The following is a 26,373-nucleotide window of genomic DNA, read 5'->3' on the forward strand; positions in this document are numbered from 1 at the left end:
AATGTTGACTTTGTGACACTAGACTGCCTAAATTAGCTAAAATGGATATTTACTGAATATTACTACTGTTCAATATCTGCTGTCAGCTTCAGTCACAAGAGTTTTGCATCATATGAGAAATCCTAGTGTTTTCTGCTCTGAATCAAAGTTAGCATTCTTGACTATTATGGTAAGACTTAGCATACAGGGGGTTTTAATCTTTTTGTTGTGTCCTATTGCAGACTGTGGTGGGAGGGCGGCAGAACAGCGTAGTGATACAGAAGCTGCAGCCTGACACGCCATATGCTATCACTGTGTCATCGATGTACGCGGATGGCGAAGGGGGGCGGATGACAGGGCGAGGCAGAACCAGTAAGTAACTTGACCTCCTTGTTGGGTATGAAACAGGGCTGAGGTGAAACAGGGCTGAGGTATTGCTTTTCAGATTGGCAGAGGCAGATTTCCTGTGGTGAAAATCATCCACATTTTCAATAGTCATTTGTCTTTGGGTAGGTTTTGAATATCTAAAGTAAATAAGAGTTACTACCAGTCTACTCACTGTAGAGAAACTATGGACCACTAGCTTATGCTACTGGGGAACTTTTCCCTCCCTTTAATCTGCTTGTCTCCTTATGCAACAGTTTAGAAAAAATCGTAAAGCATTTGCAGGCATGTTGACTCTCGTAGGTGTCCTGTTAAGTATAAGCTTACTACTTTTCTGTTAGCACCTTCAGTTCACAGACTGACCTTCACAGTGTGCACTTTGTGACTGTACTGTTTAATGGTAGTATTGTTTCGATATTCCTATAGAAAGCACTAAGTAGTTTGCTACCATATACACTTTGGGCATGGAAGATAAATCTACTATCAATTCATTTGTATTTGGCTTACATTTGAGCCTGCCGTGGAAAGTCAGATAAAGGAATGTTCTTGGTGAGAAATTAAGAAAATAATCCTAGTGAACTCATTGTTTCTCATTCTAAAAGTGTTTCTCATTCTAACATAATGTCCAGAAAGAATTCTTTTCACTGTAGTTAGCATTCCTGATGCTGTTGGACGGGACTGAGGAGTTCTGATTAATGAGGACAATAACATGAACTATTAAACCTGTTATTTTCAAAATTTCATGATAATACATTGCATAGTTGTGATCTGACACGCGCCTGTGAGAGAATGTGACCCACATTTCTGACAGCTCATTGGCCTATTTCAGAACCTCTCACCACCGTGAAGAACTTGCGAGTTTATGACCCAACCACTAGTACTCTGAATGTTCGATGGGATCATGCTGAAGGAAGTCCTCGCCAGTACAAAGTGTTTTATGTACCTGCAGCTGGAGGTTCAGAAGAAATGGTAAATCCTTCTTGTGGATCTCTCTGACTGTCTCAGATAAACAACAGCCGATGATTCCACCGACAGAAATGCTGTTTGTTTGCCTGTACACTGGCTGTTTTCTGTTCTTAGCCATCCTGGAGCAAATGCGGAGCATCTAAATGAAAACCAGCAACTTCCATGTGTGATACCAATGTTTGATTTAATATATTAGATCTTCAGTGATTAGTTCTTAGTACAGGGAGTTAATACCACAGTTGTACGTCTGTTTACTGTCAGGGAAAAGTTTCTTGGTATGAAGCTGATTTCAGGGTGTTGAAAGGGCTATAAAATCAGACCTCATTTCTACACATTTTTACTGCTAAATAGTCATGGGGCTGTAGGCAGTCACCTGGGCTGATGTTTGCTAAGGCAGAAAAATTTGCGTGGATGTCTTACTACAATCTTCTAAAATGACTTAATTACTTAAGAGCTAAAACAATTTTGTAAATGAGTTTGGATTACTCTTGTTGCAGATTGGGAAAATATTATTCTTCCCTGCATGGGCTTCATTTTCCACATCTGTAAAATTTGATGTGTCTGTGAAATGAGGAGTACACTGCTTAGAACTATTTCAAAAAGTATTTAGAGATCTGCTGATAATATGTATTCCTAAATGCTAAGCAGTTTTACTTGTTAACATGAGATATTTATTACTTCTTGTCATTGGTGTGTTGTAGTATTATGTAATGTTTATTTGATTTAGAAAGTGACTTCTTAATGTCTCTGAGCTGCTAAATAGTTGTCATTAGAGAAATCACTGTAGATTCTGTTACTGATAGTAGCAGAATAAGACTGGACCCAAAAGTGAAGAACATCTGTAAGTGATTCTGTAAGAGAATATAAGATTTAACAAACACTGTCCAAGACAGAACTTTGCTGAAGGCCAATTTTAGAAGATACCATATACTCTGTTACTTCAAATATCAACTACGCTCTTCTTTGGTAAAGATTTTGTCATATCCAGTCTAGAAATGAGATGTGGTGGAGGGCATGCTTTTTAAAGGAGAGGGGATTAAATCAACCATGCTAGATTATGAGGTTATTTCTGTATTCAGGGATGTAAGTAATAAAAAAATATATATTTGAACTTGTATTAAATTGGGTCTAATTTGATGTTAATTTCAGTTTATGTTCCTTTGTGCAGTGTATAATTAAGTGTAGAATAATGTAAAATCAGTATCAACAGTAAGGGAGATAGGAAAAAATCTAAGCTTTTTGCATTCTTTATGTAAATGCCATCCCACTACCTTTCTTTTTAAATCTGTAGACCACAGTACCGGGGAACACAAACTATGTCATCCTGAGGTCTCTTGAGTCCAACACACCTTACACTATTACTGTGGTTCCAGTTTTCTCTGAAGGGGATGGCGGACGCACGTCTGACACTGGAAGAACTTGTAAGTAAAACAATCCTTTTAATAAGATGTTAAGACTTTTGTGCGAGTGACTCAAGTCAGTATAAGTCGCGGAATTCTGATTTATATCAACTGTGGAAATTTTTTTTCCCCCAAGCTAAGGCATCGGTGTAAGAAACTGTTTACCTGCTTGGTTGTGGTTGTAGTTCTGTAACTTAGTTTTCTTTGCTCATTCACATAGAGGCTTTCCGTCCATTTAACTCAGAAAATCTCAGCTCTGTGCTCGGCATCTAACTTACTGTTTACCGCCACACAAGAGCAAAGTTTTAGTTCTAGTGCCAGTAGCAACACAGGTGAACAAATGGCAAGTACTGGTGTTAATCCATGTTGATGTCCACGCCATGTACTTAAAATTTTCTGGGAATTTGAACTCTCAATGCTAACATGAGCTAAAATGTGTGTTTTATGACTACTTTTCTTACGTGGCTAATTAGACAATGCTAATAGGTAACAAAGTGTTGTAATCATACCTTCAGTTTGCAGAGTAAACATATGTGCTTCACTGCATGGCAGAGATGTTTGTAATGATTAATAATGGGTTTTCTTAGATTCATAGATTTAAGAAGTAACACAAGTAATGTATGTATCTTGGGCTGAAGAACTTTTCGGTTGCTTTTTCGCACCAGTTGTAAATTCGAGTAGAAATAGATCATTCTTAAGTAAACCGCTTTATAAAACTGAATCTAAATTATCCTTGATCTAGTGGAGAGAGGAACACCAAGAAACATTCAAGTTTATAACCCCACACCAAACAGCATGAATGTCCGATGGGATCCTGCTCCAGGTCCAGTACAACAATACAGAATTAATTATTCTCCATTGTCTGGCCCAAGGCCATCAGAATCTGTAAGTAATTAAGTTTTTATACTATTCCTTAAAAGTGAGTGGAACTTACTGCTTCCTTCAATGCTAATAATGACCTGAAGCCAATTATCTTCCTTCTTGCTGACAACACTATGCCTAAAGGAATTTATTCCGTTGTAAATAAATGCTTAATTTAGTGAAATAAAAGAAATAAGAAAAAAGCCTTTCCCATTTAATACTGAAGATTAGAGACTTTACTGTATTTCAGGTTAAAATGAATTACAATAAAACCTTTTTGAGTGTAAGAGAAGGAAACCACTATTTATTAGGAAATGATTAATTATGAAACCCGATGCCAAGTTTTTGTGATTTTACCACTAAACCATCTGTTTACTCCAAATTATCAGCATTTAAGTAGGACTTGATAAGCAGTGAAATCTGAATATGAGAATGAGTATAAATTTGCTCTCCACATGTACAGTAAGAAGTCTTGGATTTGTGTAGAAATGGGTGCAGTCTTAGACCTAGGCCTGTGAATGTGCTCATACAAAATGTATACTCATATTGTACATGTGGAGATGGATACGTCTGAATATATAGAAGTGTTAGAAATTTTAATGAGTCATTTACAAAGTGTAACTGTATAATACTTTAAACACAAGTGGGAACCTGTCTGTCAGTTCTTATTAGGAAATGTTCTTTGTATGTTAGTAAACCATTTCAGAATTTACCTTTCTGCTTTGGGTTCCTGAATATTCCTTCTTTTGTTCTGTTTTCATGTAAAATGTAAAAAATAACAACTCTGAAGAATGAGAAGATCTTGTGTATTTTCCAATCTTTTGTAGCACATGCTGTTGAATTTTTATCAATATTAATGGGTTGTTTTAAGCTCATATTATTTTACTCAGAAAATAACATGAGCTTAAACAGCGTGGCTGGGTTCCCAGATTTTCTTTATTTCATTCAAATAGCTCATTCTAACAAGACATGGTATGGACTGAAGGTTTTTCATGTAGATGCCTTTTGTTTCTGTTTTAGATCGTGATACCAGCCAGCACTCGTGATGTGGTGCTGGAGCGCTTGACTCCTGACACAGCTTACTCAATAAATGTTATAGCTCTGTATGCAGATGGAGAAGGAAATCCAAGCGAAGCACAGGGAAGAACATGTAAGAAGCATCACTTCTTTGTCAAATCTGTGTCAAGATTTGGTGTATTTGGAATTTAGAAAGTTGGTTGCAATTACAAAGAGTGTAAGCCATTCACTGCAACCCTGAGATCAGTGCAACTGAATTACAGCTAAAACTGTAGTTTTAGGCCTTTCTGGAAGGGAACTGTTGTTAGGTTGTCTGGCAGTTGTGGCACATGCATAATCACTGAACTCACTATCATCTGTGAAATAAACCTAATGTCAGCCTACATCTTTGAGAGTGTAAAAACCGTTCTTTAAAATTTAATTGCGGCTAAATATCTAAGTGACTTTCTGAAAACAAATAGCACATTCAAATGGGTAGAATTTGCTGTCAACAGAAAAAAATTATTATACCTCATATTTTGTGTCATTATACATAATATGTATCAATTGTGTCAATTATACATAATAATTGTATATGTGGAACCCCCCAAATGTTTGTTTTTCTGGAGCTGCCTAAACCCAAAAACTCATGTTGCAACTTAGTTTGCAGGATCTGAGTATGCAGGGTGTATTTCAAATTAATATGAGAAAAAATGTGTTGAGAACCTGTCTGTGGCGTTCATATGCCACCCCTCTTTTGCTGCCTCTATGCTTTCTTTATTGTATCCCCATATACATATAAATATATAACTGCCAAATGTGACACGCTATTTATATAGATGGTCACCTTCCGTGTCCCTTCAATGTTCTCTCCCTTCCATACTGTTCCAGTTCTTCTAGAAAAAGTCCTATTTCTATTTAAGACCTTCAGACGCTGCTGTATTATCTACTAAATTTGCCTGTATGTGCTGGGTTTCGGGGAGAGCCCTTAGCTTCTGCCCCAGGGTAATGCTTAAATTAGTGAGATATACATTGGACTGGAAGAGTCGTGCTTTGTACAGGTTTCTGTATTTTCTTTCTTTAGTGCCTCGCAGCGGGCCAAGGAATATACGGGTGTTTGATGAGACCACAAACAGCCTTTCTGTGCAATGGGACCATGCTGATGGACTAGTCCAGCAATACAGAATTATTTATTCACCCACTGTGGGAGATCCCATAGATGAATATGTAAGCTTTGTAATTCCTTAATAAACACTGAGATGTTTTAGTTGATTCTTTAGGCTACAGAAATACCTATTCTACATGTAGCACATTTTGGTAGCTTTATGGGTAGTTTGTTCATTATTTAAGAGTCACTGATGCTAATAAGCCATGGTTTGTCTAAAAGAGTTTGTTTCACAATGTTGCAGTGCATAAAGAGTTTAATGGACCAAACCATGTGCAAAATAATGTTAAACGTGTGACTGGTATCATTAATCAGACGGTTTTGAGCAGAACCTGCTTTCTGCATTTAGTTCAAACATTTTGCTATGGTGAATAGCCATTGCTTCATATTCTATTCAATATGAAGTGATTGTGCTAAGATGCAGAATAAATGTAAGTATGAATTTTATAAATGGAAGTGAGTTGGCTGAGTTGGTTTAGCTAAGAAAGCAGTGGTAACTTCAATTCAGCATCTAACTTGCCTTTGAAGTGTTCAGTATATTTTAAGTGTTTGTTACGCACTCACATACAAGTTAATCAGATATTTACAAAATTCTGTGGGTGTGTATAGCAAAGCCAAACTCAGATCCCATAGAGGTCAATGGCAGAATTCCTGCTGACTGCCACCAGCCAAAATTCAATGCATAGACCATGACCTAAATGCTGTTATTGCTTATATATTGTGTAGGACTTACTTTCACTCACTGAAAATTCCCTACTGAAACTGTTTTTCAGTGGATAGATGTGTTTTGAACACACACAGCTTTTCTACAGAAAATGTTGGACATTTCATAAAAGCCTCAAACCACTGAAAATTTTTGTCAGTTAATAATCGAAAATGTTGATTGGGGCATGCTTTTGAGACACATTGAGATACTTTCTGCAGTTTCAATGCTATATGGGCTTTTTGTGGAGCAGCTTCACTTTCTGGATTATACCTAACTTTCGATTAGAAGGGAGCTATAGTGTATAGTTGCCGCAGGAAGTTAAGAAGACTGCTGGTCGCATAAATAGGCAAGGTTTTACATATCAAAATATTTAGGGCTTCCTTCTCAGTTACTGTTGTTGCTGTTAGGAAAATGGTATCCTGATTTGAGGATAATGAAGAAGCAACAATGAAACTATAAGCAGTGTGAATGTCTTTGTCTTCCCACCTCATTTCAGGAGCTTTTCCTTAGAATCGTAGGATCAGTAAGGTTGGAAGGGACCTCTGGAGATCATCTAGTCCAACGTCCCTGCTCAGCAGGGTCACCTAGAGCATGGTAGACAGGGTTGCATCCAGGCGGGCCTTCTCTTTTTCTGTCTCTGAACAGACAAAAAAAATTTTTTTTTTTTTTTGAGGGAATAGTACTGAAATCTGGGTGAGGAATGGCAGTGTGGCAGTGTCCTAGTCTGGTGTGCGAGTAGGGACCAGAGAGTCAATTTGCAGTGTTTTGTATTTTAAAGTAGCACATGCCTGTAGTTGTTCATAGGCTGTAACCATTAAGATGTACTGAATGACTTTATCTACAGTGGACATAAAAAGAGTGCTAAATATTGAGCACATTTTTAGTTCTAGTTATTTGGTCATTTGCAGTACTGTGGGTATATTTACCTCTGTTTCTCTTATGTGTTTTAGACAACAGTTCCTGGGATAAGAAATAATGTGATACTACAACCGCTGCAATCAGATACACCATATAAAATTACCGTTGTGGCTGTGTATGAAGATGGAGATGGTGGACAACTGACTGGAAATGGAAGAACTGGTAATTTGTTTTAATACTCCATATTCTTTCTTAAATTTAAGATAAAGGTTGCTTGGGTGCTCAAACACTGTTAAGGTCTTGTTACATTAGTAATGTATCTGACATGATTCTTTCTCTATGGAGTTACATTGTAAGTTTATAGAGGTTGAAAAAAAGTTACTAGTCTAATTAATTATGGTGTTTTTTTCTTTTTTTTTTTTCAGTTGGCCTACTTCCTCCTCAGAACATGTATATAACTGATGAATGGTATACACGATTCAGAGTTTCCTGGGACCCTTCACCATCCCCTGTTCTGGGCTATAAAATTGTATACAAACCAGTGGGTAAGAACCTGTTCACTTTCAGAATAGTACATGGCTAATGGGAGATCAGACCAGAAATCACATGTATAGTGAAAACAGTTATGATAAATGATTTATTTATTTACATTATTTACTGGAACCAATGCAAGTTTAAGTCTTCTTATTACTAGTATTTCATAAGAAGTGCAATCTTCCAAATACAGTGTTTCATGCATTCAGCTACAGAAAATAAATTGTATAGGTGAGATTTCATATGAGATAAAGTTCTGGACCAGACTTATTTTTCTTATCATTAATACCTCTCCTCCTTTTGAGGATATGGACTGGTGTATGTGAGATGAGTGTTGGACAGGTATTACGGTATTAAGGTCCTTCAAAACTCTTGTTTTATGAGAGAATGAAATGCTAAGCATACCTTTCTAGAAATTGAGTTAAACACAAATATTGCACAGTAGCTGGTGAAGCTATGTGTGTTCTGTTCACAATAGTGTTATATGCTAAAATTAGATGATTTAAGAAATGATTTTGTTTTGTTTTAGTAGACAAAATTAACAAAGATATGTTAAAGAAGGGTAATAATTTTCTAGGTCATCTAATCATGAGTCTGTTCCTCTCTCTGTCTTTTCCTAATGTTTCTCTTCATTCAAGGTTCAAATGAGCCAATGGAGGTCTTTGTTGGAGAAGTGACTTCTTACACCCTGCATAACTTGTCTCCCAGCACTACTTATGATGTGAATGTTTATGCCCAGTATGATTCTGGAATGAGCATACCTTTGACAGATCAAGGCACTACCTGTAAGTCAAAATAATTTTGTTCTAGTCATGCTAGATACGCATGCTGATCTGAGATAACATTGATTGAAGAGAGGGTTTTTAAGGCTGGTTGTCAGAAGGTCTGAATATTCCCTCATGGAAATTCTTATCACCTGTCCATGATGTAGGTATTAAAAAACTAAGCCTGGGTAATGTAAATATAGTTTTTAGTAATGTTTTGGTGATATAAACTTTTCTAGTCTGCTTCCTAAAATTTTGCTTAGCTATGATTGGGGCCATTCTTGAAATGTGTCCAAGGTATTGCAGAATCTAACCATGCTGTGCAAGTTTAGGCTTTTTGCTGCCTCTAATCATATCTCACAAGAACATTCAATGATTGAAACTTAACCTTTTCAGTAGGAAATTATTTTGTTGATGACCTCAGTAAATAAGCTTCTAAAAATTCTTGAATTTAAGTTGAATCAAACATCCAGACTTCTGTTGTCTCACTGCATTTTTTTCCATATTGCTGTAAATATAATGAAACAGATTCTGGTTGTCAGATGTCTCTTATTTTATAAGGAACTCCACTTACTTAGTGCAAAAACTCATAAAATGAGTTATTGAAATCATAAAATGGGTTATTACCTAATATGAAAATGGTATCAGTCTTTGGGTCATTGTTATGCCCTATAGATGCCTAGCTATTTACAGAAAATAAGAAGAATTGACTAGAACTGCTTTTTGCATCTATTAATATTTAAAAAAAATCAAGTTCTGGACCAGCACTGCTAATATAATTTTAATTTTGACCTCATTCATTAAACATCCATTACATACTATTCCCCAGAGAGTAATTTATCTCTATCTCCATTTACAGTGTATTTGAATGTCACTGATCTAACAAGTTACAAAGTGGGTTGGGATACTTTCTGTATCCGATGGTCAGCTCACCGATCAGCAACTTCCTATAGACTAAAGCTAAATCCAGCTGATGGTAAGTATATTTTAGTTTTTTTTTTTTTTTTTTTCTTTCTTTCTTTTTATGGGAACATACCTGTTTTATTTCAATGGCAGCACCCTGAATTTAGTATGGTGGCAAGACTCTACCAGAAGTCATGCTGCATGTGGTTGAGCTTTAAAGCTCTGAACACAGTCTGTTTTTCTAGAGTGGTGAAAAAGCTGCAAGAAGGAGTTCATGCTGCTTATTGTGAAATTTAGTTTCATTAATAGGTATCTGCTACTTACAAGGGTTCTGAATTTAAATTAGTTGCTCTCCAGTGTGTTCCTGGGCGCAGAGTCCTCACAGCAAAATCTTGGTTCTGAAAGGCTTTTAAAGACTCTTTTTCTAAGGTCTGCTTTTTAAAGACTGCTGTCCAATCTATTCCAGCCTCCTTCCCAGAGAGCTCTAATTTCTGCACTTATTTGCACACATATTAAAAGGGAAATACTGGCTTTTACCACTTTTTTTCAATTGGGCTTTATTTTAACAGGATCCAGAGGACAAGAAATCACAGTACGTGGATCAGAAACGAGCCACTGTTTTACTGGCTTATCGCCAGACACGGAATACAATGCTACCGTCTTCGTTCAGACCCCTAACCTTGAGGGACCTCCAGTCTCTCTGAGGGAACACACAGGTAGATAACCACCACTGCGAACCTTAAGTTTTTGCTGCAGAACGTGTCTTATTTTGACGGTAGAACCTGTCTTGTTTTGAAATGCCTTTCAGTACTCTTAAGTAATCTTTTCTCTTTTTCTGATTGTAATGTCAACTGGAGTTTGTGAGGGAAAGAGATAAGTTCTTACACTCTTCAACCCAAGTATTTCCTTGCATTTAGATGAAAAACTGGAAAGCAGTTTCAGAGTGGGATGTTACTCAGCTTACTCAGCTTATGTAAAGTTGTTCCTCTGTTACAATGAAATCATGTACCTTTGTGATAAGAGCAGTTATAATCTCATTACTTTTGTAACATAGGAAAATTTTCTCTGCTAATTGTATGTTGTATGGGTTAGTGAGAAAGGGTTTGATTCTTTCCGCAGTAATACAGAACATAATCTAGAGGTTTTCCTTGAATTAAAGAATTTATACTGAGTCAAAAAATTATTATTTTCTTTCAGTCCTCAAACCTACAGAGGCACCAACTCTGCCGCCTACACCTCCTCCACCTCCTACAATCCCTCCAGCTCGGGATGGTATGTTTATCTGGAGATTTATTCAGTATTTTTACATAGTTGCTGCATTACTTCAGGGTTTAATTCTGTTTTTCACAAGCTGAAATAGATTTAAAACTAGAACAACCTTGTAGGTAATGAAATTTGAGACCAATTTCCTAATGCCATCTATTTGCTGTGGAGTTTTCATGGTTAGGATAGCAAGGCGCATACATTTGGGGGAAAATCGTGATGTTTATAGCTTCGACACAAATTTGTGAGCCTTGCCATCAGAAGACAGATTTGATGTCTGTTGCTCAGAAAGAAATGGCCTTTAAAACACTTGTCTTTGCTTCTTAAGCAAATTTTCTTTGAAAATTTGTAATATATGTGTTTGTGTTGGTATAGGCCACCTTCCAGGTTTACTGCATGATAATAGAAGTTTACTGAATATTTGTCACTCTTGAATTTTCAGTTTTAAAGACAATCCTCTTTATTCCACAGGACTATGAATGATATATTCTTTATCTTTCAGTATGTAGAGGTGCCAAAGCAGACATAGTGTTCCTGACTGATGCTTCCTGGAGTATTGGTGATGATAACTTCAACAAAGTAGTGAAATTTGTTTTTAATACAGTAGGAGCCTTTGACTTGATTAATCCTGCTGGAATCCAGGTGGGTTTGTTATTCCTCTTGAGTGCATTTTGAAGAGGAACTAAAGATGAAGCTGAATTATTGAAGTCATATCTGATTTTTCCTTTCCTTTGCTGTCTTTTTTGTGTTGGATTGTTGTACAATGCATGCATATGTGTGTGTGCATGTACAAGCATATGTGAAATATATGGGATGCAAAGAGAACCCAGTGTGTCCTGAGAAGTTACTGTTCTGAAAGACAGAAGTTGAAGGAGACAGTGGGAATCCTAATAGGCAGAGAACTGGGGTGACGTATGGTTAGCTTCATGTTTTTGTTTCTTTGTGTAAAACATTAACAGCTGGCAGTCTGCCAAGTTGTTATAAATTAGTTTTCTTCTGTGTCATATCAGAAATCTGTTTTGAAGATGGTGTGAGATTTTAGTTGGGATTATATTTTTCTCAGTTCAAGAAGAGAGTCTTGTGTGTGGAAGGAATTCAGCTGGCTTGACATTAGCCTAATCTGATCTAGCTGCCTAGAATCCCACTGCAGTGGGCAGGTAGAACCTCTTTGGGATAGGCACTTCCAGAGGTCCGTTCATCCCATATTAAAGAGAGCTAAAATGAGTCCACTCCACTATGGGCCTTGTGAAGATATGGGGAAAATTTATTCCTCTGAATGAATCGTTTAAAAAAACCCACAGTAATAGCTAATGAAGACTAGAATTTCAAGATTTCTGGACCAGTCATAGCTCTGACAGAGCCCTTTACTGGGAGGCTTCTTACTGTAAGCCTTCCACCATCACCATTTTCTTCTGCTTATGGGAAGCTGGATGAGAGCACTGCCTAGGGTCTCATAAATACCTGCCTTTCACTACATAAAGTGAATAACGTGAGACATGAGACAGTTCCTTAAAAAATATTTCTGGAGCATTGCAGTGACCTGCAGATGCAAGACAACTTCCTTGGTTAGAAGGCAGAAGGGAATCTTTGTGGAAGAGTGTTTTTTATAGTAACCATAGAAGCTATTTGCATTGCTCATGAACTATCTCTCATTTTCTAGGCATATCTTCAGACCTTTGCTTCCCCATCATTAACTCTTTAGATATATTTTTAAGAAAAAGGGCCCTCTCATACCCTACTTTGTCTTAGACATTCTTTGTTCTTTCTAGCTCTAATATACAGTGGGTAGGTTTCCCTTCCATTTGTTTGTTTGTTTTTATTGTCTTTTCCCTGCAAATATAGATGGTAGAGAAGAGTAACAGCTAACATTTAGAAAAATATTTAGGTCACATGCCTCTTGAGTTAGCTGTGACATTCTTGATTCTTCATCTTAGATATTAATAATTAAAAATGGGAAATTTACTTCAGTAAATGTGAATATATACATACAGAGAAATATCTATTCAGAATCAAATGAGTATGGTGCTGTAATATTGTAATCGAATCAGAATATGTGAACGAAGCGACATTAAATGTGTGTATTGTATTTGAATTTAAAGATGATTTCAGAATAAACATTCAGTGGTTGTTTTCCAATACTTAAAGTTTACAATTTCTGTACGTATCCAGCTTCATTGATGTTGAGTCATATAAATTTAAGTTCTTGTTCATTTCTTAAAAAAACTGGAAAAGTTTTTGTAGACACTGTACTCCAGCTCTGGAGCAGAGAATAGGTACTATATATTTCATTGTAATAATAGCAGACAATTAATTGTACCTATTTAAGTCTTTATCATATTTTATCCACTAACGAGAGAGAATGAAAAAAGTATTGTATGTACAAAGTTGTGAGAGTATCTATGTATATAAATATGTATGTGTGTGCATATACATAGATATATATCAAAAAGTTTAATTATTTAATGCTTACTAATATTCTGTAATACATATTTCACTAGGAAAAGTTTCTCTAAACACAGAGGTATGAGACTGAACAATGTGATACTTTCTGTTTCAGGTTTCATTTGTGCAGTACAGTGATGAGGCAAAATCTGAATTTAAACTGAATACGTTTGATGATAAAGCCCAGGCCCTTGGAGCTCTTCAAAATATTCAGTATAGAGGTGGAAATACACGGACGGGTAACTCTGAGCTATAATTATTATTATAGTTATATTAATTTAGAATAAATTGATTTTGGAAACTGTTTCATTATCCTAGTGTTGTGTGGCAGAAGGTTGAAGGTTTTTATGTCCTTCTGTTTTAGTTTTGTGACTGTCACTCTTTGAAGGTAAAGTAATGGATTTATATGTTCGTGGATAACATGGCTGACTCCTTATTCATTGCGCACTTTGCAGGCAAAGCCCTCACATTTATCAAAGAAAAGGTCCTGACTTGGGAGAGCGGCATGAGGCGAGGCGTTCCCAAGGTACTTGTTGTTGTCACAGATGGTCGATCGCAGGACGAGGTGAGGAAAGCAGCCACCGTCATACAGCACTCTGGTAAGCCATTCACAGTACCTAGCTGTTTCATTTCCTGAAGTGTTAAGCAGTACAGTTTATAAATGGTGTTTCAATTATCTGTAAATTATTTATTCATCATTTGTGGACTCAGAAAAGTGTATTTGGAATGGCTCAAAACTATATTAAGAATTTAGATTCCCTGGGCTAGACTTGCTTCTTCTTTCTCTGTCTTCTCTGGGGGTAGATCTGGCTTCCAAAGGCTTTCAAGGAATTCCTCATGTATATATCATTTAGTAGACCTGACTTTCAGTCACTTCTTATGCCTCCTTGCTATGTGGACCCCAGGATCGTTATGAAGTGCACTTCATTCTGGTGCTCTTGAGGTACCGGCTTTGACTTTTTTGAGTTTTAAGCTATAGCTGGCATAAGCTGGAGGAGCTTCAGTTAAAGGAACTGCTATTGCTGGAGCTGCGTCTGATTTAACTTCTTGGTTGTCTTCCAAGCCAAAAAACCTTCCTTGCACTCCCTCCTTTGGTTTCCTGGATGTAGCTTATATGTAACTGATGACCCATTCCTTCTCCTAACATCACTACTCTCTGCTGAGATCACCCAGCAGTTCTGCATTTTAGTATATGAACCACCTGAACTTCATTTCCTTGAGTAAGAAGATGATGTACTTCCTTAAAGAAATCACAGACTTGTAGGGCTTAGAACAGACCATGAGTGATCATCATGTTCATCTCTGATCTGAGGGAATCAACTCTATCTAGATTACTTCTAAAAACATTTAGCTAAGCTATTCATTAAAACATCTACAGTCTCCCTGGATAACCTTCTGCAAGGCTTAACTACATTTACCATTGAAAAGCTTTTCTTCACTTCCCACTTACATGTTTCTTGAAGCTAATGAAACTGCTTTCTTCCTTTTATGTCCATAGTTAATCAGGAAAGCAATCGATCACTACCCACTTTGTAACAGACTTCCATATTTGAAGCCTGTTGTCATTTCCTGTCTCTGTCTTCCCTTTCTCTAGACTAAACAAACCTATTTCCTTCAACCTTCTCTGCTGATCATGTTTTCCAAACTTCTTATCATTTTTGCTATCCTCTCTACTGACTTCAGTTTCTTTGCATCTTAAAAATAGTGCCGAAGACTGAATGTAGTATTTCAGCCAAGGTCTGACCAATATTGGCCACAGAGGAGTAATTATCTCCCATCTCTTACATATGTCTGTTAATATACCCTGGAATGACATTTGCCTTTTTTGGAACAGCATCCGTTATTCATTCGTAGTCAGTTTGTCATCAAGAACAGCTTTAATTTTTTTTTTCTGATGTATTGTTGGCTAACTAGTTTTTCCACATTTTATATGCAAATATTTGATTTTTCTTCAGGCTAACAGTTGTATTTAGACAATCTTACCTTTGTTATCTTTCCATTTGTGGATGGGATATTGTGTAATTACTGCTGTGACAGCAGTTTATGAAGATATGCTTGTTTTAGCTTTGACTTAGCTTGTCTGTTAGCAGTTTCTTGTTACTGAAATTCTGTGGGAGATTTTGCTACTTAGTGTTGAATTCTACAGTGACATTTTTTTCCTTCTCTGTTTTGTGGTAAGGCAAAGAGAGGACAAATTATCAAGTGGAGGATTAGATAGGAGAAGGGAAAGAAAGAAATGAGTCAGAGAATTTTGTAAAGTCTAGAAGATAACAGGAAGCTAAAACTTGACATAGAAGGCAATTAGAGGCTGTTATGAAGATTTGAAAAGGAAAACAAAGGAGCAGGCTATACCTTTACTCCTGGTGTTATATGATTAAATTCTAGGAGCTGCATTATTCTCATTTAACTTTAGACATTTTAACTACTAAATGTCCGGTCTGAGCTGATCATCTAGGGTCCTTCTGTGGTCTTTGAAGAGAGCAACAAATAGGTATCTACAGAACACAGCTTCTCCTATCTTGAAGTAAACATCTTAGGGAAGTGAGATGAACTGCATTCTGAATCTGTCGCTGTCTGTTGAGTATAGAGGAAGCCTAGACAGTTAGCTTAGACCTCAAGTTTACTTGGAGAGTAAAAGTTGGTGACATAAATCCCACCCTAAGAACAAGAGGAGAACAGAGAAACATGAAAAATAGGAGGTGGCAAGAGTTAAAAGATCAGATAACTGTAGATAGTGTGCACAGAGAATTTGGACATAGAACAGATTTGAGATACTGCAGAATGGAGAAGATTGTGCATTTTGTGTGAAAGAATGAAGGAACTATGGAGCCAGGCTTGTGAGCCTGGATAATGCCCAACAGTAGTCAATGAAAGAAGAAGGATAAAGTTTGGAAAGAAAGATGCAAAAATCAGTTTAAATCCCTCTAGAACTTTGATAAAGTGAAAGGATGTCCAGAATATATGCTTATAAAAAAGGTCAGATACAAGACTTGGTAGAATTTGAAAAGAAAAGTCAATGACAGAGATAGTTTGTGAAATATTGATTTGGAAAATGGTAATGTGCATTAACTACATTTTGCATTAAAAGTGTTACTTTTACAGGTTTCAGTGTCTTTGTGGTTGGTGTGGCTGATGTGGATTACAATGAGCTGGCCAAGATTGCTAGCAAGCCCAGTGAGCGTCACGTATTTATTGTTGATGACTTTGATGCCTTTGAAAAGATTCAAGATAACCTCCTCACCTTTGTGTGTGAGACAGCTACCTCAAGTGAGTAACAGACAGTGTTTTACATTCTCCCCAAATTAGTGCATTTGCTTACATATTGCTGGTGTTGTCATCTCATTTACAGTACTTTAAAAGAAGTGTTCGTATAGATAAATTAAGTTTCATTATAATTACACATGGTTTGAGAGAGGAAATTGTTATTTTTAATTTGTTGTTATATTTTATGTAATCTTGTCTCACATTTCAAGATACTGGTGTATCAAAAAGAGAGTAACAGTCACTAAGAACTGCTCTTCGAGAGGATGCAGAATAATGCCTAATATGTACTGTGGGACATGACGGGTCTCTTCCTTACCACTGGTCTGGACTGCTATAGGGGAGCAGCTGAAGTGTGTGATGTTATTTTAAAATTGTCTAAATTAAAATCCAGTTGTTTACTCATGTGAAATCCTTCTATGGCAAAAATGAAAAATTCTCAGGCTTGTCATGTGCAACTATGTACTCCCTTACTGCCTCATCCTCAAGCTGCGGAGGAGCCCTATAAATCTGCAATTTTTCCTTCTGAATCTGACAGCTAATATGCAGTCTGACTCATGCATTAAATATCTATGGAAAGATTGTGTCATTGTGTGCATTTCTTCTTATGAATTGGACTCTTAAAATATTCTTGGGGTTCATTTATTATTCCATAAAATTTGTCATGGTAGAAATATCCTACTGGATATATCCTCACTAGAAGCAGTGAGTAAAGATTTTAACAGTTCATCTACTGCAGAACAGAAGACAGAATGACAAATGTAATAAAAGCTGGCTGATAATTAATAAGATTGCAGTTTTTCTAATAATAAAACTTTTGGAAGTATGTACATGTTCATATCATGTTAGGTTTTATTAATTTACATGTTGTTTCCTTTCTTTTAGCTTGTCCTCTTATTTACTTGGAGGGATACACTTCACCTGGTAAGGAGCTGTCTACAATATTTTGACATAGGTTCATTTGTGTCATTTCCCACAGTTACACTACAATGTTGTTTTCTTTTTTTTTCCTTTCCGCTTCTGATTTAAAGGCTTCAAGATGCTGGAATCATATAACCTAACAGAGAAGCATTTTGCTTCTGTACAAGGTGTATCACTGGAAACAGGCTCTTTCCCGAGCTACGTAGCATATAGACTCCACAAAAATGCTTTTGTCAGCCAGCCAGTACGGTAAGTTGTCTGATTAAACAGTTTTCCTGGAAGACTCATACTTAGGACAATGTAAAATATTCTCAGGTGGAGAAGCATTAATAGAGTCTATAAATGATAGCATTAGTGTCCTACAGAAGGTGCAGTTATTTGGTGTTCTTTTTATTGAATTCCAAGAAATATACTCCAAAGAACATCTGTGGTTGTTCCCATTAAATGGTAGTTTCTTTCTTCCTTTGTGATCTGCTCATTATTATTCTTTTTTTAAGTTGCTTATTATTCTTTGTTTAAGACTATGCTTCTTAACCATTCCAAATCATTCAAGTTAGGTATAATGAGTGTAATCCACAGTTTGGCCTGAGGCAATTGAACAGCAGCCTCTTTTATATTAAAGACTTCACATTACCAGAGGGAAATGGTTTCAATTTGGAGGGATAGGTACTACTTTTTTCAGAGGCATCCTACTGCAGCAGGCAGCACACTGATGTCATCGACATGGGGTGATTTCTCCTCTAATTGAGTTACCGTATTTGGCAAATGGAGTGGAGTTTTCAAGGGCCCATAACCCTAGAGCTTGGGTATGGAGGGTAACACGCAGTCATTCTTTTCAACTATCACATACACACAAAAGAAAAGCAGAGTTAGTCTGAGTAAGAGGAATCTAGTGGCAAAGGGAAAACAGTATTTCCCTCATTGTTTTTTTTTTTTTTTTTTTACATCTCTCCCCATCTTCTTCAGTATGTTTTAGAAAAGTCATTCTAAGTCAAAAGAGAGGCCTAAAGCGTAGTCAAAGGCAGTGTTTTCTGTTGCCTGGCTGTCTGAAATGGGCCAGGTGAAAGACTAATAATGCTATGGTCTTTCTTTTCTCTATACAATCATTTCAAGAAATGTAAAATATATGTAGTTTATGCTGAATCTTGCCACCAGAACACATCTTCAAGACCTCTTGGTCACATTGGCTGTCTCTATAACTGTAAACATAACCATGGACTCAAAGATAGGCTGTGAGTTCATCTTAACAAATCACAAAATGATTTTTATCACATCATTCTTTTCTGTTTCATGGGATAGTTATAATGGTCAGTTCTGTTAAACACTGTGATTATCTATTATTCTTATGTTTTTTCTTTGAAAAAGAGGAAATGACAATGATCTTGTTTATTTTTCGCATGTGTTTTTGATGTGCAAAAATGTCCTCATATTCTCTTAACAGGGAGATTCACCCAGAGGGATTGCCACAGGCTTACACTATCATTATGTTATTCCGCCTTCTGCCGGAATCACCCAATGAGCCTTTTGCAATTTGGCAGATTACAGACAGAGATTACAAACCACAAGTTGGAGTGGTGCTTGATCGTAAGGATGATTATACTTATTGAACAAAGAATTTATACTTTATAAAGTTACTTTTCATGCATTCTTTCCAAATCTTTCCAAAGCCAAAGCCTTTTTACACGGCAAAGGGATTATATGTTTTTATTTTACAAGATATTTTTTACTTTGTACTTAAATTAATTATTCAGCTAAGAGTAATTCAACTAAGCTACATTTTGACTTTGTTATTACCTCTAAAACCAGAGGAATGTACATCTACGCAGTTACAGTCCTGTAAAATTATCTATAATCCATGTTTACGCAACTGAGTGGTGCACTGTATTTTATCCATGAGTGTATGTTAGGATAGCAATTTTGGTAGTACATCTAAAATGAAATGTATTATCTTCATTTGTTGCAGCTGCCAGCAAAGTGTTGTCATTCTTTAACAAGGATACAAGGGGAGAGGTTCAAACTGTAACTTTTGATAACGATGAAATAAAGAAAATCTTTTATGGAAGCTTCCACAAGGTAAAGGATTGAATTTATGAATGTTATTTTGTGAAGTGCTATTCTTTGAAACAAGAGACAAGCAAGCAGAAACCAGAGTCAGTTGTATCTACTCTTTGTAAATTGATGTAGGGACTTACAGATTACATAGAAACAAGATCTCTGAAGTTGTAGCTCTTTTTTGTTTGTTGAGTTAAAGGCCTAGTCTAAGCCCTACAGAGAGATGATTTTGCCAAGTCTGTGTAAGTGGAGACATATATCTGAACAAGATTTTATAGTCTGATTCCTGGCATATAAAAAAGAATAAAAGATAAACCTGAAAAGGGAAAAAGGAAGCTATGATGAGGAAAGATTGGAGGGGCGTGCAGTGATTTGGAATCAATCAGAGAAGAGGAAGATAAGGCCATAGAGAGTAGGCAGTTATGTGAATGTAGATGAAGGCAAGAAGACAAGTTTGGAAGACAAATAGCGTATTGAATAAGATTTATATATTTAACAAGCATATATTGTTATATATTGTACATGTGCATGCATAGCTTTAGAATCATGGATCTAAAATATTCCAAAACATTTAGCAGAGAATATTCTGTTAACTGAGGAAGCAACAGTAATGAGAAAGAGCACATAATGGATCATGTAATCTGTTTGCATGTATATTTCTGGATAGATGAGGTAGAGCGGTGGATGATATCTACCTTGACTTTAGTAAGGCTTTTGACACTGTCTCCCATAACATGCTCATAGGCAAGCTCATGAAGTGCAGGCTAGATGAGTAGACAGTGAGGTGGATTGAGAGCTGTCTGAAAGGCAGAGCTCAGTGTGTTGTGCTCAGTGGTGCAGAGCCTAGTTGGAGACCTGTAGCTAGCAGTATCCCCCAGGGGTCAATACTGGACCCAATTTTGTTCAACCTGTTCATCAGTGGCCTGGATGAAAGGATAGAGTGCCCCCTCAACAATTTTGCTGATGATACAAAACTGTGAGGAGTGGCTGATACACCAGAGGGCTGTGCTGCCATTCAGAGACCTCGATAGGCTGCAGAGATGGGCAGAGAGGAACCTCATGAAGTTCAATAAAGGGAAGTGCAGAGTCTTGCCCTGGGAAGGAATAACCCCATGCAGCAGTACAGGCTGAGGGCTGATCGACTGGAGAGCAGTTCTGCGTAGACTTGGTGGTCCTGGTGGACAGCAAGTTGATCATGAGCCAATAATGAACCCTTGTGGTCAAGAAGGCCAGTGGTATCCTGGGCTGGATTAGGCAGACCATTGATCCTCCCCCTCTACACAGTCCTGGTGGGGCCACACCTAGAGTGCAGTTCTGTGCTTCCCAACACAAGAGAGAGGTGGAGCTACTGAAGTGAGTCCAGTGAATGGCTACTAAGACTGGAACATGTAGCCCTATGAGGAAAGGCTACAAGAGCTGGGCCTGTTTAGCCTGGAGAAGAGGAGACTAAGAGGGAATCTTATCAATAAGTATAAATATAATGGAGCTAGACTCTTTTAAGTGGTGCCCAGCTATAGGATGAGAGGCGACAAATGCAAACTGAAAACACAGGAAGGTCCATTTGAACATAAGGAGAAACTTCTGTACTGTGAGGGTAACAGAGAACTGAAACAGGTTGCCCAGAGAGGTTTTGGAGTCTCCTTCCTTGGAGATATTCAAAAACCACCTGGACATGGTCCTGGGCAACATGCTTCAGGTGACCCTGTTTGAACAGAGGTGTTGGACTAAAGGGTCTCCAGAGGTCCCTTCCAACCTCCACCATTCTGTGATTCTCTGATCTTTTGAGCTAGATCTATTATTAGTCTGCTAGCTTGCATTAGGATATGTATCTTTATCATCACCTTTTTATGCAAATGTAACAATTACCTAGCTGTCCCCTTAGTCAAGAGATCTAGAAGTTTGGTTTCACAAGATTAGGTGCTGTTTGGTGAATGTATGCTCTGTGTAGGACTTAAGCTCACATAGTCAACAAGAAAAATGTTTTCATTGGTAGAATGGATCAATAAAATATGGTGAATCTGATTTCTGTTCTCCCATCTGCAACTCAGATTGCAACTCTCATTTTCAGCTAGTTTGTACCCCATTCTTCCTGTTTGATAACACTAGCAGATGTAAAACCTTCTCAAAGTAGCAGATGGAACAATCATATGTTTCTACCAAATATCATTATTTTCATTATTTTATTTAATAAATAAACAGAATGAGTGGACATGCAAATGCCACTGTTCTTGCTTATTAGGAATGGTGTCAATGCTCTACATTAACTGAGGAAGACATCTGAGTTAGAGTATTCTTGTAACTGAAGTATTTAGAATGAAACTCTAGTTTTTTGGACTGTCAAAACCTAAATGGCTAGTGAAACCTAAATGGCTGTAGAAACCCCTTATGGGTTACTACATATGCCCGAAACTATTATAGTTTTGTGCTTGTTTTTATAATTTTACGCACTGAATTATGAAAACTTGATCCTGCCAGTCTAGTTTCTCTCTAGGCATTGAGAGGTGCTTAGCTCAAACTAGACGTAAGTCTAAAACCACAAATTTAAAAATATTTTCCTGCTACATTAAGCATATATGCTTAGGCCAAGAACCAAAGTGAGTTGCAATTGCAACATTTTCAGTCAGCTGAAATGCATATGCTCATGTTTCCCCTTATCTCCCTTCTGTTTAGTTTAGTTTTCCTCTGATGCCTAAATACAGCTGCCGTGTACCATTGTTTTCTTTCCGATACCCTCTCCTGCCTGACTGGTCACTGCCAGCATTCCTTTAAGGATACTGATAAGAGTTTGATTCTGTCAACTTGCTGATGCTGGAGAGCATATTGTGCACCTAACTCTGCTGTGGCTGAAGGCAGTGAAAGCTGGTGCCAGCCTTCTAATGTGCTGAGACTTGATCTCTTTAAAAAACTGATGACTAAAGAAATCACTCAATATTATAGAAGCTATTTTCTTCAGAATTTGACAAAAACAGGATAATTCCCCAAACTGCTCCTAGATCATATCTCATTATTTTTAGGTTTAAAATGTATTTGCTGACTAATTATTTTCCCATATATGAAGAAATGCTTATCATTAAATTTGTGGCTGATGTTTATGAGTGGGCTTGGATCATGCTTGCATTAGTCTCTCTTTTGTCCTTGGCATTTGACTCTTTGCCTTTCTTTGCTTGATACCACAGTAGGACAAATGATTTTTTAAGAGATGTGCTGATCTACTAGCATGAGAAAAACTGCCAATAAAGGCTAGAATAAGTATGTTTTGGTGTAAAAGTGGAGCCATTCTTATTCCCAGGAAGTAATCTTAAAACACAGACCAGCATTTAGCGTGCCTCATTCTAGCTGTTAGTTTGAGAGCTGGAACTTGGCTAGTGGCGTCCCCCAGGGCTCAGTACTGGGTCCCATCCTGTTCAGCTTCTTCATCAGTGACCTGGATGAGGGGACAGAGTGCCTCCTCAGCAAGTTTGCTGATGATACCAAGCTGGGAGGAGTGGCTGATCCACCTGAGGGCTGTGCTGCCCTTCAGAGAGACCTGGACAGATTGGAGAGTTGGACGGAGAGGAACCTCATGAGGTTCAACAAGGGCAAGTGCAGTCCTGCACCTAGGGACGAATAACCCTAGGCACCAGTACAAGCTGGGGGCTGACCTAGTGGAGAGCAGCTCTCCAGAGAAGGACCTGGAAATGCTGGTGGATGACAAGTTGACCATGAGCCAGCAATGTGCCCTTGTGGCCAGGAAGGCCAAGTGTCTCCTGGGGTGCATTGGGAAGAGTGTTGCCAGCAGGTCGAGGGAGGTGATCCTGCCCCTCTCCTTAGCCCTGGGGAGGCCTCATCTCAAGTACTGTGTCCAGTTCTGGGCTCCCCACTACAAGAGAGACATGCAGCTACTGGAGAGAGTCCAGCACAGGGCTTTGAAGGTGATCAGAGGGCTGGAGCATCTGCCCGATGAGGAACGGCTGCGAGAGCTGGGCCTCTTTAGCCCCGGGGAAGAGAAGACTGAGGGGGGATCTTCTCAATGTGTACAAGTACCTGAAGGGAGGGTGTCAGGGGGATGGGGACACTCTTTTGAGTTGTCCCATGAGACAGGACAAGAGGCAATGGGCAGAAACTGAAGCACAGGAAGTTCTGCCTGACCGTGAGGGGGAATTTCTTCCCTATGAGAGTGACAGAGCACTGGCACAGGTTGCCCAGAGAGGTTGTGAAGTCTCCTTCTCTGGAGATCTTCAAGGCCGGCCTGGATGCAACCCTGTCTAACATGCTCTAGGTGACCCTGCTGAGCGGGGAGGTTGGACTAGATGATCTCCAGAGGTCCCTTCCAACCTTACTGATCCTATGATTCTATGAATGTCCTTTCTTGAGGACTGTGGAGTTCTTCAAAGCGATGTGAAGCTTTCTGCATGCTGTACTGCCAGCGGTACGTTCAGGTGCCCACTGGTGATTTCACTGACACTTAGAATCATATTTTTCCTTGTAGCTTTCTCTAAATGTGGTAGAGCTGAGCAGGCTATAACACTTACAATAAAAATACGCTTATTAACCAGAGCAAGCAGGGAACAACCCTTAACCCCAGCAACACTAGCCATTACATTGAAGTGCTTCTTGCACTTTAAGTGCTATTACACTTGCTGGTGAAAAGCAATTAAAAAAACAATAAAATAAACATCCAGAATTTTATATTATTTGCATTTAAAATATACTCATACATATAACTGGAAAACAATGCAAAGATGCAGAACGATTTTGAGGGGTAGCAGCCATTTGAAAAATACATTAAAACTCTGGAATTGTGAATTCTTGGTTGTGAGACTATTTCTGAAGCAAAGCTGAACCACGTATCTGTTTTTTAGTGCAGTTGACTAATTCCCTTCTTTTCCCAGAAAAGAAGCAAAAGTTCACATTTTGATATTATTAAAAGTAACTGAGAGTAGCCTTGATTTAAGTAGTTGTATTTAGGATCTTACACCGTGTAGCTGAGAGCAAACTCCTTTGGACTCTCTCCAGAATGATTACTGAGATCGCTATATGAGTCATGTTGCTAATGATAACATCATGGGACTCCCTAGCTCATGTGCTGGGAAAGCCTTATTCACCAGCCATGTTCATCACTCCTAATAAAGGTTAATAGTAGTTTCAGCTGGATGAGAGAAGGAAAATAAGATTACCACATTTCAAAAGGTACTTTTGCAATTTCTCCTACCATCCAGTTTCAAAGAAATGACAAATCTTTAAAACATAAGAAAATGTTTTCCAAAATGTCAAACATATTTGTGGTTTTCATTCGATGACTTACTGGCTCGTTCAATGAAGCACAGTTAACTACACCTAACTGTGCAGGAAAATTTACTTTGGCTTACTTCAATGCTTTGTGTAGCATAGCTATGGTGAAAGCTGTTGAATCTGGCAAGTCTCGTAGGAAAAATCCTGACTCCCTGAGACAGCCATTAAATTTATAACTGAATGTTTTGGAGAGACAGACAACTTCTTCTTTCTCACTGTTTACCATATTAGACTTCCTTTTAGATTGCAGTTTTACGGTAGTCAGCCACAGGAAATTTGATAATGAACATATGTCTTTCTGTTGATGTACATATGGGATAATAGTTTGCTTAGCTTATTGATGTGGTTCGTTTAGCAGTAGATCTGAAGACTGTCAAACTTTGTCTTAGAGGGCTCCAGGGAGAGACTCAAATATATTTATTTTCTTTCTTAAAAGCTAAGTGCCATCTGCCAGAAATAGAAATGGTCTTTTACACAAGGGCATTAGAAATTAGAGACAATATTTGTTAAATCTGTTTTGTTGAAAACAAAATGCAAAGTTGTTTTATTTACTATTAACACTAGATACACATTTGTATTGGAACTATATCTGGGCCATAAAATTCAGGCTGGAGTTCAGAGCTGATATTAAATGAGCAGTGAGTTTAAGAGTGGTTGTCAGTGACTTAGGAGAGCACTGCTTATTTTTGACAGTATTGAGCCATTTCTTGCTTTGGATAGATAGACAATGCTCAATCATTGCTGGTTGAACTTTTTCAAGTTGGTGATCCCATTCTCTAAAATAGGTTCCCCTCTCCGAAAATCAAATTGGAGTAATAGGCCCATATGCAGAAGTGTGCTTTGCTTTATTGAATTTTTTGCAAACTGTTAACATTCGCATAGAAAGGCTTGCATGTTAAGTGCATTTTAGAATTAGTAAATTACGTTTGTGATGAGTTTAAAGTGTTCAGTGCAGTCATTAACTGGGAAATGTAGTCATATCATCAAATGGCTGAATATGTGAGGTGTAAATGATAATGAATTTAAAAATTTTGGTATAATGCTTTTTGTTTCATTCTGGGGGAATTTTGTTCTGTAATCCCCAAATATACTGTGGACACACTCAGTTATCTTTCCAATTGTTTCTTACTTGGTTAATGAACAATATACTGAATGTTAATTAGAAAAAAACACCCTTGTAGAGAGCACTGAGAATTAAACTGTGATGCCAACTGAATTTAAGATGACAAAAAAATAAGGACAGCTTCAGAAGTCTTAATTCAAATTATATAAAGTATATGCGTGTAATGCTTAGAGAGTTTGAGATAAGCTATATCGATGCCTTGGAGACAACTCCATATGGGAAAATATTTAGTACGGGGAAAAAAAAAGAACAAATTCTCAAGAGACAGTTCAGCAATTGTTGACTCAGGACATTTAAGGGAATTTTTGTTCTTTCAACTTTATGCCAATTTTTAAAAACAGTCATCAAATAGCAATTTGTTTCTGGAGAGTTGTGTGTTGTGATAACAGAAGCCTTTGAACATAAACACATACTTCAAGCATTGTTTACTGGTGATCGTAATACTTTGATATTTTAAAAATTATATGGATCTTATGTGTTGTATAGAAGATACATACAATATGTAGGGTATAAAAAACCACTGA

The 26,373-nt window shown here is 37.5% G+C and overlaps 1 protein-coding gene across 4 annotated transcripts in view; it reads left to right on the forward strand.

Moving 5' to 3' along the window:
* The window catches only part of COL12A1 (collagen type XII alpha 1 chain), a 104,534-nt gene that overhangs the window by 53,838 nt on the left and 24,323 nt on the right, over window positions 1–26,373 (forward strand). For all 4 annotated transcript variants that reach the window (XM_062572846.1, XM_062572847.1, XM_062572845.1 and 1 more), the window contains 20 exons: window positions 222–351; window positions 1,193–1,332; window positions 2,621–2,750; window positions 3,472–3,614; window positions 4,611–4,740; window positions 5,671–5,813; window positions 7,408–7,537; window positions 7,741–7,860; window positions 8,488–8,634; window positions 9,473–9,589; window positions 10,086–10,232; window positions 10,714–10,788; window positions 11,282–11,421; window positions 13,337–13,460; window positions 13,677–13,820; window positions 16,324–16,488; window positions 17,368–17,406; window positions 17,514–17,652; window positions 18,845–18,987; window positions 19,367–19,476. In XM_062572846.1, coding sequence (XP_062428830.1) covers window positions 222–351; window positions 1,193–1,332; window positions 2,621–2,750; window positions 3,472–3,614; window positions 4,611–4,740; window positions 5,671–5,813; window positions 7,408–7,537; window positions 7,741–7,860; window positions 8,488–8,634; window positions 9,473–9,589; window positions 10,086–10,232; window positions 10,714–10,788; window positions 11,282–11,421; window positions 13,337–13,460; window positions 13,677–13,820; window positions 16,324–16,488; window positions 17,368–17,406; window positions 17,514–17,652; window positions 18,845–18,987; window positions 19,367–19,476 — 2,556 coding nt within the window. The remainder of the gene's footprint in view (window positions 1–221; window positions 352–1,192; window positions 1,333–2,620; window positions 2,751–3,471; window positions 3,615–4,610; window positions 4,741–5,670; window positions 5,814–7,407; window positions 7,538–7,740; window positions 7,861–8,487; window positions 8,635–9,472; window positions 9,590–10,085; window positions 10,233–10,713; window positions 10,789–11,281; window positions 11,422–13,336; window positions 13,461–13,676; window positions 13,821–16,323; window positions 16,489–17,367; window positions 17,407–17,513; window positions 17,653–18,844; window positions 18,988–19,366; window positions 19,477–26,373) is intronic.

Source organism: Rhea pennata, chromosome 3, assembly GCF_028389875.1.
Source record: "Rhea pennata isolate bPtePen1 chromosome 3, bPtePen1.pri, whole genome shotgun sequence".
NCBI lineage: Eukaryota > Metazoa > Chordata > Aves > Rheiformes > Rheidae > Rhea > Rhea pennata.